Source organism: Loxodonta africana, chromosome 26 (assembly GCF_030014295.1).
Source record: "Loxodonta africana isolate mLoxAfr1 chromosome 26, mLoxAfr1.hap2, whole genome shotgun sequence".
In the NCBI taxonomy this organism is placed as follows: Eukaryota; Metazoa; Chordata; class Mammalia; order Proboscidea; family Elephantidae; genus Loxodonta; species Loxodonta africana.
In genome coordinates, this window is record NC_087367.1 from 43,860,674 (window position 1) to 43,875,260 (window position 14,587).

At 45.3% G+C, this 14,587-nt stretch overlaps 1 protein-coding gene across 3 annotated transcripts in view; it reads right to left on the reverse strand.

The window, feature by feature from the left end:
• Nucleotides 1-14,587, reverse strand: part of EPHB1 (EPH receptor B1) — a 438,525-nt gene that overhangs the window by 7,580 nt on the left and 416,358 nt on the right. For all 3 annotated transcript variants that reach the window (XM_023538823.2, XM_010599498.3, XM_064277288.1), the window contains one exon: nucleotides 7,929-8,078. In XM_023538823.2, coding sequence (XP_023394591.1) covers nucleotides 7,929-8,078 — 150 coding nt within the window. The remainder of the gene's footprint in view (nucleotides 1-7,928; nucleotides 8,079-14,587) is intronic.

Consider the following 14,587-nt stretch of genomic DNA (forward strand, 5'->3'; position numbering starts at 1 on the left):
ATTCATGGCAACCCCATGTGTTGTACAGTAGAACTGCGCACCAGAGAGTTTTCATGGCTGTGACCTTTTGGAAGCAGACAGCCAAACCTTTCTCCTGAGGCACCTCTGGTGGTTTCAGTTAGTAGCTGAGCCCTTAACCGTTTGCACCACCCAGGGACTCCATGACACACACTTTTTTGTTATTGTTGAAGAATGAGCTGGTGGATGGCTCAAGTTTCTCTATTCTTTAAGATGACATTGGGCCCAATTCTGTCTTACTGGCAGCTGGTGGTCACAAGAGGTGACAGACCATGACACATAGTACAGCGCAATGGATCATTTTGTGTGGCCTTTCTAGCCATGGTTTTGTAACTCCCATCCAAGCGATTGGGCAGGATTGTTCAAATAAGGCAATTGTGGCCCACCAAGAGGATTGGTCAGTTTTGCCTTAAAAGAGAGCCAATTTCAGAGCAGAAAGAAGATCACACCACCACCAAGGAATAACAGCCAGGAATGGAGAGCATGTCCTTTGGACCCAGGATCCTTGCGTTGAGAAGTTCCTGGAACCAGGAGAACAAGAGAGAGAGAGCTGTAATTCAGAAGACGGTGAGAAGCGATGGCAAGAGAGACTGACAGAAGATGGTGCAATGGGCTTCCCAGCCCATGGATCGAGAAAGCTGAGTGCCTCTGAGGCAGTGGCTAAAAGAGTTTTGCAATACTTGTATAAGCAGGGCAGAAGCCAAGGGGCCAGAGAGTGGTGTGCCTGTGGCATGCTTGGGAAGAGGCTGTCCTGATGGAAGAACTATATCCTGAGCACTCCTGAACCTGAATTGTAACCTGTTACTTCCCTAATAACCCCCATAACCATGAGTATGGTCTGTTGAGTTCTGTGTGGCCATTGCAATGAATTACTGAACCCAGCAGAAAAGTAGAGAGTGCTGTGGAAGGACGGTTGGTGTCAGAATTGGTAAAGATGACAGAGAGAAGAGGTATGTTTGACCTAATAGCAATTGGCCTTAGGCTCCTGATCTTGATTCTCCTTCCTTCTTGTGAAGTTAGAGGAGGTCAGACACTGCTCCCACATCATTTTTACACATGGGAAGCCCGGTGAATCCACTATTTATAAATGACATCCACCTAAACCCACGATAACCTCATCCTTCCACTCCTAAAGGGAACGAAGGGAGAAAATGGGTTAGTATTGAATGAAGAGCCTACTACATGCCAGGGACCCTCTAGATGCTTCCTATGCATTATTTGCTTTACTCCTCATGAGCCAGCAACATAAACTGGGTTGAAAATAATTTGGATAAGCAAATTAGTTTAGTACAATGACAATGGTTAAAATAACAAGGTGATCGAACATGAGTATCTTCAATCAGGTTTTGGTAATTTTTGGATACCTCGGGGGTTTTTGTAAAGATTTTAGGATCTTTAAGTACTTTTATCTGTTTTTCAGATATTTGTGTTTTCCACCCTTTACTTCTTAATTTCTAATTCATTTACATCAATTACGCCATCTCTGTACTTTTTATAATACCAAAAAATAACTGTAAATGGCCCAAGTGCTGAATATATGGGATTAGTTGAATTTATTATGGTACACACCCATACAACGGAATACAATGTAGGCCTGAAAGTGATGTTTCAAAAAATGTAGCTATTGAAAAGGAAATATGCTCACATGGCAGTATTAGGCAAAAGAGCAGCTGCATAGCCACGAGGATGGTAAAATCTCGCTTCTGTAAAAAACAAAAATCAAAACAATAATAATAAAAACAATAATTACACATGTGCATAGAAACGGCCTTGGAAGGACATATACCAGGGAGTTGCCTCAGGGCAGGTGGGAACAAGAACGCTCTTTAGGTTTTTATTTTTGCTTACTTGTATTTTATATTTTCCTCTAATAACTGTGCAATGATTTTGTAATACAATAAGCAGTTTAAAGCATCTTAACAAAGGAAGGAGCTCAGAGTTTGGAGGTTTTTAGGTGTTTTTGCCTCTACCTAAAAAAAAGTCAGATTCATTTCAGGTGATGAATTTCATTCTTCCTTATCTTTTTACTTTGTAAATTGGCCAAAAAGCAAATATTTTCAATCAGTTTATATTTTTACTATTCTTATGCACAGCATATCGGATATGAGATAATACAGAGCCTGAAGTCATTAGAGAGAATCAAAGCACATTATTCTTTCCAGTCCACCTGGTAGAAAAACAAACCAGCATACCAGCCACACCAATATTATCACTATGTAAAAAACCGGTTACCGGGAACATTGACTTTTGAACAACGTGTTGCACCTACAAATTTTCACCTCTGCCAAACTGTTATCAATCAAATTACCTGTTATTCCCTTAGGAAGACATTTTAGTCCCATTTTCCCCATAAGGAACTCCAAGGCCAGGTAGTTACATAACTTGCACAAGCACACAGCTAGAAAATGACAGGGCTGGGAATGCAACACAGAGGTGTCCGAGTCTAAGCTCTGAATACCTCCACACCCACTCTTCCCAGGCCTCTCTGGGGTTGCCATTACAATCTCAGCCAGGGGAACAGCCGCTACAGCTGTGTCTTCACGGCACCAGGAGGGGATGGAGCTAAACCAAGTAGGCCATGAGGACAAGCAGTCAGGCATCAGTCCCACCAGCCTGGTTCATAAATACAAACCTTTTTTCCACTTGTTGTAGGCACCCAGATTGAGGGTCCCTGTCACAGTCTCCTCTCATTGTGGATTACCCACTGAATGGGCCCCTGGAGTTCTTTTAGTTTTGCCGACCTGCAAGCTAGCTAAAGCCAGCAGGAGGGGCTAGTGTCCAAATTCAACTTCTCATGGGGTTACTAAAACACCCAAACCTGTTGCTGTGGAATCAGTTCTGACTCATGGCAACCCCATATGTTGCAGAGTAGAGCTGCAATCCATAGGGTTTTCATGTCTGTGACCTTTCAGAAGCAGATCACCAGGCTTTTCTTCTGAGGTGCCTCTGGGTGGGTTCAAACCAGCAAGCTTTCAGTTAGTAGCTGAGTGCTTAACTGTTTGCATCACCCAGAGACTCCCCCATGGGGCTAGGGATCTCCAATTCTTTGAGCGCCCGGCGGCTGGCGCTTCCCAGTGCTCCACTAAACTTCTGGCACCTCTGCTCAAATTGTTTGATGTTAGAGCCCAAAATACTAATTGCCCCCACTGACAAGACTACTCTCCCACTTGTAACAGGAAAGAGCACTGGGCAGAAGGCCCTCCTGCGGAAGCAGAGTTGCATGGTGTGTCCAAAGCACTCCTATCTGCCTGATGGCAAGAGAACGGGGGATGCACGCGAGTGCTAAATCCTCTACCTGTGCGTTCTAGACTGAACCCAACTTAGCCACTCTTCCCTCTTTGTCTCCTCCGTATGCCACCTCCTTGGATTTTTTGAATACTGTCCTGGTTTTTGTTTTTGCATTCCCTCTGTTAGTTTTTTTTTCCTGTTAGTTTAGTGTGCTTACTTTCTTTTCAAGAGAACATCAAAGAGCCATTAATTCCTCTTCTCTGGGCAGCTCAGCCAGGAGCACAGATCCATGCTGTTGTATTGGTGAGAGTATTGCAGGGTGCTTAGGGCGTTGGAGGCCTGGGCTCCGTTCTTGCTAGTTATAGGACCTTGGGAGAGTCACTTGACTCTGAGCAGGCAGGGTTGTTAAAAAAGATCAAATGGCCCAATGGGATGATACATGTTAAGCCCCACACATATGAGAGCAGTGGCAAGAATCAGCTCATGACTTGGAGGCTGTTACTACTTCCATGTCTATTATAGTGGATGTCTTCTTAGCAAAGAGGGGAGCTGTTTTACTACTGGTCGTTTTGAAGATACAGGAAGATAGTGTATGAAAAGCACCAAGCACATAGCGGGGACTTAGGAAAGTCCACATTCCTGTTTCTCACCTTTCATGAAGGAGGGTGGCCCTGTGAAGCCCCTCTCATGATCACATTTAGAAAAAGGGACTTTGCTCCATATGCTATTTCTTCTAGATAATTTTGTTGTTATTACGTGATCTGATACTCTGGGAGCATTGATGCTTCTTGCACATATGAAAAAAAAAGAGAAGTCTTTACTCTCCACCCCAAATTAAATAATACCCAAGTCATTCATTGGTGTGTGAGGAGCATTTATCTACTTAACTCTTTGATTCAACTGTTGTGCCTTTAGAGATTTTTATTCTCTTTTTAAGGATCTGTGTGTTTTCCAAATATTCTGGGTACATATTACTTTTATAATCAAGTAAGAAAACAGCAGTTCAAGTAAAATAATAATTTTGGTCCTGTAATGGGGCTTTGATGAGGGCAGTGGTGTTTCAGTGGTAGACTTCTTGACATCCAAGCAAAAGACCCAGGTTTGATTCCTGGCCAGTGCATGTCAAAACACAGCCACCACTTGACTGTCAGTATAAGCTTGTGTGTTACTATGATGTTAACAGGTTCCAGTTCAGATTAAGATGGACTAGGAAGAAAGGCCTGGCAATCTATTTCCCTATGAATCACAACGGTCTGATCCTGTGATGCACGAGTTTGCCATGAGTTTGTTGTTGACATGATGGCAGCAAACGACAACAGCAGTGGAGCTTTGAGATTATTCTCTTTATGCCTGCCTCACTAGCAGGTATAGAGAACGGGTACAAGGCATAGAGAAACATCTTCAATTTAGTCATTTGATAACTCTAAACACCAGTGACCGCACTGGAATCATATGGGAAGATATGGCCCAACGTTGGAGTCATAAGGCTTCCTATTGAGCAGAGTTGAAAATTGGAGGGAGTCCTGGGCCCTTTCTCTTGGCCCACAACAGAATGAGATACTTGGCTGTTAAAAAGATAGAGGATTAGAGCAGAAAGAAGGAACAGTGAAGGAGTAGGGATGAGAGAACCAATATAGGCAACTGTTAAGCCCCAAACACACTGCTGTTTCCCTGGAATGATCTGTGCAGCAACCCTTTTTGTCATCCTGCAGGCCGAAATAAACCTCCCTGGAGCCTGAAGGAACAGGGATGGGGAGGAGTGGGGGGCATCTTTTGCTCCTATGCACCCAGAGATGGCAGGTGGCAGGGTCCCAGTGAGACCCAGGCCTGCAATGATGCTCTTAGGAACTGGATGAAGTGACTGAGGTTCCTTTGGGAAATAAGCAGGCTTCTTCCCTTGACTGTTCTTTCCTTTGTGGGGGTTCCTGGCTGCCTCCAGACATGCATTTCCATTAATGAGCTGGGCGGCAGGCAGTGCTACTCGGCCTCCTGGCCAAGAGAGTAAAGTGGAGGAGCTCAGAGCAGTAGAAGAACCAGGGCAGAGGGGGTTAGGTTGAGCTCTGATGTTTCAATAAAACCGCAGCTCCTCTCCACAGACACTGCCACTCTCATTATCTCTGTCAATCAGATCCAAGCAGCAGAACTTCCGAGTTGCTCTCTCTGGCTGACAAACTCTCTATACATGTTCAAAGGCCTCCCTGAGCTCCGGAAGCCCAATTACCAGCACTCCAACTTGTCTCTGCAATTCTCTTCCTTAAAGCCTTTCAATTGTCATCTGTGAAATCCTTTACTGCCACCACCTGAGTGGTTTCTGATGAGTGGGGCTGCGGCGGGAGCAGCTGGGAGCCCCTCCCAGCTCAATCCCAGGCAAGCCCTAAGAAGCTTTCTGAATGGGCATGAAGTCACCTCCCACCTTCCAAAGGGAGGGGGGCTATACTTGGGACAATGGTTAGGGGCTCTACTTTGGAGAAATACAATTGGAATAAACTGCTACTTTGCAGATGTTCTTATTTCCTCTGAGACACAGCTCAAACATTAAATATCTGGGAAGCCTTCCCTTCCCTCCTCCACCCAGATGTCCCCAAAGCCCTATGTATGTGCCAGTGAACTGCAAACCCCTCAAAAATAGAACCAGCAAGCATGGTGCTTAGTCACAGTCGGCATACAACAACTGTTTGCGGAATGAACGGTTTGGGAATTCTGGAAGTCTAATACGAGAAATGCCACTGGTTTTCAGCACAGGTGAATGCATTTGCTGGGAATATCCTGAATGTCAAATCTTGCCTGTCAGACAGTTTTGTAATCCATTCTGTGTGTGCTGAATTGTCCTTAATCGGATTAAGGTCACTGGGCAGGACAAGATGGGTATGCCCTTTCTGGCTAACATTTAGTACTCATCTATCCGATGGCATGGACAGAATCAGGGTGCAGGTGATTTCATCAAAGCAGCCTTGGCGTCAATTCTGCCACTTACTGATTCGACACACTACAGGAGCAGGGCAAAGGCATGGATAATCACAGATAATAGAGGACCCAGATGGCCACACATGTTTGGCATTGAGACCTGCTTAAAGATGCACAATACCATCATTTCACCCCTTCTGGGCTGAGCCACTCTGCCCGTGGAAAAGGGCAGATTGTCTCAGCAGCATCCCAGATCCTCTTCCACTGTTTCACTGAGAAATGTTTTCTGGGCTCCCAGGTCACCGACTGTCTCAATTTTCTAAGCAACTACCATGGCTCTAAACCTCTGGCTGGTTAGACATTTCCTGAGGGCACATTACACAAATTTACAAATGTTTCAAAGCCCACCCAAGCATGGAGGTGCTTACAGCATTGCTGGTTGCCCAATGGAACTAGATTTGGACTTGGGACAGCCTTGTGTCTTCTTTACTGTATTGTTGTTAGATGCCATCAAGTCAGCTCCCAGCTCATGGCAAGTCCATGCACAGTGTAACAAAATGCTGCCCGGTCCCCACAATCAGTTGCAGATCAGACTATTGTGATCCATAGTGTTTTCACTGGCTGATTTTTGGAAGTAGATTGCCAGGCCTTTCTTCCTAGTTCATCTTAGTCTAGATGCTCCCCTGAAACTTGTTCAGCATCATAGTAACAGACAAGCCTCCACTGACAGGCAGGTGCTGGCTGCACACAAAGTACACTGGCTGGGACTCAAACCCAGGTGTCCTGCAGGGAATGTGAGAACCACCAAACCACCACTGCCCCCTTCTTCTTATCTGTAAAATGGGAATAATAACAATGGCCCCTTAAGGTGACCAGACGAGTGAACAAGAGAACACAGCACACAGGCTTTGCAAACGATAATCTTCTCAGTTCCAAGGGGAGGGTATGTATTCAAAATACAAAAGAGGAGTGGTCACAGGGGACTACTAGTTGAGGGTCAAAGGCAGTGCTGAAATCAAGGTACAACTTTAGGGGAGCTGTATCAAAGAAAATGATCCTACAAAAGCTTCCTCACCCTTTGTTAATTATGGAACAAAAGTTCCCATTTGAAACCCCCCAAGATGCTACTCCTTCAAGCACCTCAGATGACCCTTCTCTTTCCCACCCTCGTCCCCTGGAGGCAGCCTGGAGGGTGCTGACCTCCCTGCAGATAGGGCCCCACTCCTCCGGCCCGTCTGAGTTGGACCAGCCTTGGGAAGTTTTCTCAGCTCCTCCTCCCTTATAGGTGACACAGCTCACTGAAGGCTGAGCCCTCAGAGAACAGTGGACTCCTGGGGGCATGAGTCTGAGAGCGAGGCTGCACTGGCTCAGTGCAGCACAGCTGTCTGAAGAAGAGCAGGACTGGAGTTCAGGCCTAACCCTCAGATCAGTACTCTTCCTCTGCCACTTACGGTGAGGGACAGCACTGAGGCTGAGGCCTTTGAAAAGAAGCAGGGTAGAATTTCCAGTCTAATTTTGGGTCATGACCCATGGCCATTCTCTTGCATTGGAGTCTGCGGTCTGGGCACATTTACAGGTGATGGGGATTGTTACATCTCCATGGTGGGCTCTTTGGTTAGTTCAAAAATTTGTACCAACATCTGTAACCCTTGCCCTGAACACCTCAAATTCAAGTTATGAGGCCCTGAGTTGAAAACAGATACAAAGGCTTGGTATTCTATTGACCGTGGTATCCCTTGGATGGAGGTTGGTGACAACCAGGTACTGCTGACACTCACATCTTGGTTGGACATGTCCCAGTAGGGTCTCTCTCCAAATGACATGACTTCCCACATGACAATCCCGTAGCTCCAGACATCACTGGCCGAAGTGAACTTGCGGTAGGCGATGGCCTCTGGAGCCGTCCATCTCACGGGGATCTTCCCTCCCTGGAAGAAGGAGAAACCTGGTCAGCCCAAACATCAGGTTTCTAGTTGAAGGCTAGTGAAAAGAAACTCAGCATGAGCCTCCTCCCACCCTCCCAAGTCTCCTGAAAGAGCACAGCCAGTAGTCCATGGGCAGGCCCACATTGCTATATCTACTTGGAGGAACTCAATGAGGACTAACAAGGCTGTGCTGGGCACATGCTATATGTGGGCACACATGAGGCGATGGCCGGTAATGAGACTTCACCCTCCCCCAGTTTCCCACTACTGTGTGATAGATTGCTTTTTTGTGACCTTTCTAGCCGTGGTCTCGTAATTCCCACCCAGGTGATTGGGCGGAACTGTGCAGATAGAGTAATTGTGGCCCACCAAAGGGACTGGTCAGTTTTGCTATCGCTGGGTTTGAAATAAGCCCCCCTCCCAGAGGCAGGAAAAAGAAGAGTCCACCACCACCAAGGAAGGACAGATCCGCAGGAAAGATGTGCAGGAGACGGGACAGTGGACTTCCAAGCCCAAGGAGAGAGAACGCTGAGTGCCTTTGGGCAGAGGCCTAGGTCCAGGGAGAGGTAAGCCTGCGAGCATGGTTGGAAAAAGGCTCTCCTGATGGGAGAGCTGTATCTGAGTGTTTCTAAACATGAACTGTAACTATATTCCTAATAGACCCCATAATCGTGACTATTGTCTGTGATTTCTGTGAGGCCATTGCAATGAATTATTGAATCCAGCAGAGAAGTAGAGACTGTCATGGGAGGGACTGTTGGTGTCAGAATTAGTAAAGATGGCAGAGAGAGGAGACATGTCTGATCTTCACCTCATAGGAATCAGCATTGGGCTGTTGATCTTAATTCTCCTTCCCGCTTCTTAATTTAGAGGAGGTCAGACATGGCCCCCAAGCCGTTTTTACACCTTTTACACCTGATTTGGGTGGGATTGGAGAGTGTCACTGATGTAAATGCACTACCCATTACCCACTGCCTTCGAATCGATTCCAACTCATAGCAACCCTATAGGACAGAGTAGAACTGCCCCACAGAGTTTCCAAGGAGCACCTGGCAGATTTGAACTGCTGAAGTTTTGGTTAGCAGCCTAGCTCTTAACCACTACGTCACCAGGGCTGCATAAATGCATTAAAACATGATATTCCATATAGTATGAGATCAGCTACATCAACCATAAGCTGCCAGTTATGATTGTACTTGGTCCACATCAAAGTCTAAGTCACAAAATTTGGGTCAGAAGAAAACAAAACAAAAAAGAAAGAAGAGTGGTGAGCAATACCTTGCGGAGGAACTGCCCACTACAAGATCACACAGTGTTGCTCCCCTTTCCCCACTGTCCTCACACTGCACACCTGGAGGGAAAGTTTCTACTAACTCTGCAGCTTGGAGACAGCCCTGGCCTGCACTAGGTTTAATGGGTCCAGTGCTGTGTAGATGCTGGTTGTCCCGCCTGCCCTCCAGGGGAGGTCGAGATCCTGGGGCTGGAGATGTACTTTTCTCAAGGGCCGAACTTAGGTTGCTTTTTTCTTCTTCTTGCCCTCCAACCTCTTACTGGAAGTTTCTAAGTTGGCTCCCTGCTTGACCCCTCAGCGTGTCTGCCCAATGTTGGCCTCTTTTGTTTACTTAGGGGATTGGTATTTATACATTCATTCACTCAGTCCACAAATAAGCAATGAACACTGCTTTGTGACAGACACCTTCTAACGAGCTGGAGTCCTAGGAATGAGCCAGCCAGGGTCTCTGCCCTCAAACTGTACGGGGAAGTGGGGAAGTAGACAAGAAAACAGAAGCTTAAAATGTATTGTTAAAAAATGGAAAAGTGAGGAGTGTGAGGATGAAGGTGAGAACAGGGAACTCTGAGAACCATAGGAGACTCCCTAACGCAGGCTGGGAGCTAGGGCAGGAGACCAGGAGCAGTCAAGGAGGCAGTTTCCTGTAGTGGTTAAGAGCACTTGGAGCCTGTGGCTAAGTCTGGATGCAAATTATGCCTCTTTCTACCTGCATGGCCTGGGGCAAGTTACCTAAACTCTCTGAGTCTCAGTTTCTCAAGAGTAACATGAGGATAATAATAGTACCTATATACCCAGGTTGTTGTGAGGATTAAATGGGTTAATATCTAGATAGTGCTTGGGACAGGGCCTGAAGCAGAAGTTAAATGCTTCACATGTGTTAGCTATTATTTTCACTATGCTTAGTCCTAAAGGGCAAGTAGGAGTTACCTAGGCAAGGGGACCTGAGGAGGGAAGTCTAGGCAGAGGGTAGCATGAGCAAAGAATGACGACAGAAGAGAGGATGATAGCTGCAAGTAACCCATGATGGCTGGAGCATGGGATTCCAAAGGGGGGTCGTGCTTAAGGGAAGGTAAGCGTAAGGCATGGTCTGTCGGGCATTGATGCCACTTAGAGGTGGGGGCGCACACACCAAGGCTGTCCTCCAGTTCTCATCACTCCCTAGAACAAATATGATCCTTATTTTCCATTCTTCATGACAAATACCAAGATTTCACCCCACAGCTCTTTTGCAATGCCTGGTCTCTGCCTCCATAATACAATGACACCTGCCTCACTCTTGCTTCCTGCCTTGGCTGAAGGAGGCTATTTTTATACTGACCACCCTCATAATCTGTTCAAACGCACCAGAGATACATGTTGGACTTTAACAAAAATACCTTAAAAATGTATAAATGGTTAATCTGAGCAAGAGAGAGAAAAAAAAAAGGAGCGAACAGCAAAGTGTTATTTTTAGCTGGTTTCTTATCCAGGCCTAGGAGGAATAAAGGTGAGCTGGCCTGGACCTCCCCAGGCACACATCCAGCTTTGTACAAGGAAGACAGTCCTGATTTCCCCTGAGAACCTCAGATGGCTTTTGTGGTGGGAGATGTCCTCAGTTCAAATGCCAGCAACGTGACAAATGCCTGGAGGGCAGGCTTGGGCTGCAGCTTCAACAGGATGCTCTGTTCTCACCCTTCCCAAGAACATGAATGCATTTACTGGGCTTGTCTACATGGTACTTATTGCTGGGAAGAGGAGTGGGGAATTTATTCAGTGACCTGGGTGTTACAGACAGCAGGAGGTCAGGGTCGGACAGCTCAGGGGCTCTATATTGGTATGTCACCATGAGAGGAGGGGGGCCAACCTTGGGAGGGCCTAGAGGATCTCCCAAAGGAGAGGGAGTTTTGCTCTCTCAAAATACCTGGGTTGAGGTAGGTATGAAAGAGAGGGAGTTTAATTAGTGTGACTCTGTGTATGTGTGTGTGAGAAAGAGACATAGACACAGAGAAAACTTAGCAGTGTAGGTCTGTGAGTAAAAGAGAGTAAGGGCTTACCTTCTGTGTGTGTGTGTAAGAAAGAGAGAGAGAGATGAAAGTGTGGTTCTTATGAATTTCGAAGAGGTGACTTGGGAGTCTGAAGGTGTCCTCTTCCGACATGTCAGAGTAGACCCCATGGGCTGTCAGTGACAGCTGTTGAACAGCTCCCTCTTGGATGTGAAGTGGCAATGCCAGGCCCACTGGCAAGGTGCCTCAAGCCCTCCTGTAACCTTGCGCTGTTGGGCCTCACTGAGCACAGAGCTTGGCCTGTCACCATGGCCTTCCATCTCATCAGGGTGGCAGAGCCTTCGAGAAGTGCTGCCCTGGACAGGCAGGTGATAGCTTGTCCTGGCTGGCCCTCCCACTCAGCCAAGAGAGCAGGGGATGCTGACTCTGAGGCAGAACAAAAGGAAACACACAGCCAGGGGAGCAGGGGGGTGGTGCTCTCCTTCCTGGGGATCTTAAACTTTCCCTCTACCTTTTAAAATATCATACCATCAGCACTGCCTTCTGATGCTCAGAGGTAATTATGATGATGATTATTTAACTTGTGTTCAATTATATGAAAGGAAATCTATTAATTTAGAGGATGGTGACTATCCCCAGGGAGAGGGCAGAGAAAAGGAAGTGGGATGATGTTATAGCAAGTAGCGTTTCTGTTAGCAAGGGTTACTTGCTAACCCACACCTTCTGGGGGAGAAGGTCTGCATCAGAAGGCTCAAAGCCAACATATCCCTATGACTGCAAAGTGCTCTAGTCCTTGGCTCTCTGTGATACCATGAGGATGGGGCATGAGAATAGGGCATAGAGAGGGGGTAGTTTGCTCTTTTGAGTGGAAAGGACCATGACGGAAGGATTATCAGGTGGATGCAAAATGGATGGGGCCAAAGTAGGAGGCCTCACACTTCCTGATTTCAAAACGTATTATACACCTACAGTAATCAAAACAGCCTGGTACAGGTTCAATGGTAGACACATAGGCCAACTGAACAGAATTGAGAGCCCAGAAACAATTCCAACCATCTATGGAAACTGATTTTCAACAAGGAGTCAAATTCCATTCAATGGGGGAAGAATTGAATGTCTCTTCAACATTGCCTCTTCAACAAATGATGCTGGCAAAATTGGATACCCATATGTAGAAAAATGAAACAGGACCCATACTTCACACCATACACAATAACTCAAAATGGATAAAGAACTTAAATGTTAAAGCTAAAACTATAAAGTCCTGGAAGAAAGCATATGGGACCTAATTTTTTAAAATTATATATTATCATACACAACTACAAATGCACAAACAGCAGAAAACAAATTAGATAACTAGGACTTCATAAAAATTAAATACTTAGGCTCATCAAAAGACTTCATCAAAAAAGTAAAAAGACAACCTACAGACTAAGAAAAAAATCTTTGGGGACGACATATCTGATAAGTGTCTAATACCCAAAATATATATAAAACTTCTATAATTTAACAACAAAAAGACAAATAACCCAATCGAAAACAGGCAAAGTGCATGAATAGACACTTCACCAAAGAGGACATCCAAGAAGCCAACAAACACATATAAATATGTTTACTATCATTAGCCATTACCAAAATCCACTGCTGTAGAGTTGATTCTGACTCATAGTGCCCATGAACAACAGAGCTGAACTGCCCCATATGGTTTGCAGGGCCATAAATCTTTCTGAAGCAGACTGTCACGACTTTCTCCCATGGAATAGCTGCTGGGTACGAACTGCCAACCTTTCAGTTAGCAGCTGAGTGCTTAACCACTGTGCCACCAGGGCTCCTTCATTAGCTATTCTAAAAAAAAACCAAACCCATTGTTGTCAAGTTGATTTAAACTCACGATGACCCTATAGGACATAATAGGACTGCCCCATAGGGTTTCCAAGGAGCAGCTAGTGGATTTGAACTGTCAACCTTTTGGTTAGCAGCTTAGCTCTTAACTGCTGCACCACCAGGGGGTCATTAAACCAAACCCATTGCTGTCAAGTTGATTCCAACTCACAGAGACCCTATAGGACACAGTAGAACTGTCCTATTGGGTTTCCAAGGAGCAAGTAGTAGATTTGAACTACTGACCATTTAGTTAGCCGCTGAGCTTTTAACCACTGTATCACCAGGGCTGCAAATGGCCATTAGAGAGAAGCAAATCAAAACTACAATGAGATACCATCTCACTCCTGCTAAAATCACACTGCTCAAAAAAAAAAACAACCAGAAAACAAAAAATGCTGGCAAAGATGTGGGGAGATTAGAACCCTTACCTACTGCTGGTGGGAATGTAAAATGATACAACACTGTGGAAAACATATGGTAATTCCTCAAAAAATTAAAAACAGAACTACCTTATGACCCAAGAATTCCAATCCTAGGTATATACCCTAGGGAGCTAACAGAAAAGACATGAAGAGATATATGCACACCTATGTTTATTGCAGCACTATATTTTTTTTTTATTCACATAGCGAAAAGATGGAAACATCCTAAGTGCCCATCAGTGGTTGAATGGATAAACAAAATACATGCAATGGAATACTATGCAGCAAAAAAGAAAGAAAGGTGAGTTTCTGAAACATCTTGGAACATGGACGAACCTAGAGGACATTATGCTGAGAGAGATAAGTCGATGACAAAAGTGCGCGATCTCACTTTTATGAAATGACAAGAACAGCTACCTATATAGAGTCCAGTGTTCAACAGTGGTTACCAGGAGTGGGAGCAGGGGAGACAGGAATCAATCTCTAGACAGTAGCCACTTCTTGTTTGTGGTAATGGGAAAGGAAGCCCCAAAAGTGGATAAAGTACTCACAGTTTGACTAATGTAACTTAAGTTGCACACAAGAAAAAGGAAGTACTGGTAAAAAAAAATGCTATGTTATATATAATTTTGCAACAACAACAAAAACAAGCAAAAAATCTATATCTGTAATCCACCACTCGTCTGTCAGTTTGTCATACTGTGTTCACTTGTGTGATACTGGAAGCTATGGCACTGGTATTTCAAATACCACCAGGGTCACCCATGATGGAAAAGTTTCATTAGAGCTTCTAGACTAAGACCGTGAAGAAGAACCTGGTGATCTACTTCTGAAAAAATTAGTCAGTGGAAACATTATGGATAGCAGTGGAATATTGTCTGATACAGTCCTGGAAGATGAGCCCTTTAGGTTTTAGGTTGGAAGGCACTAAAA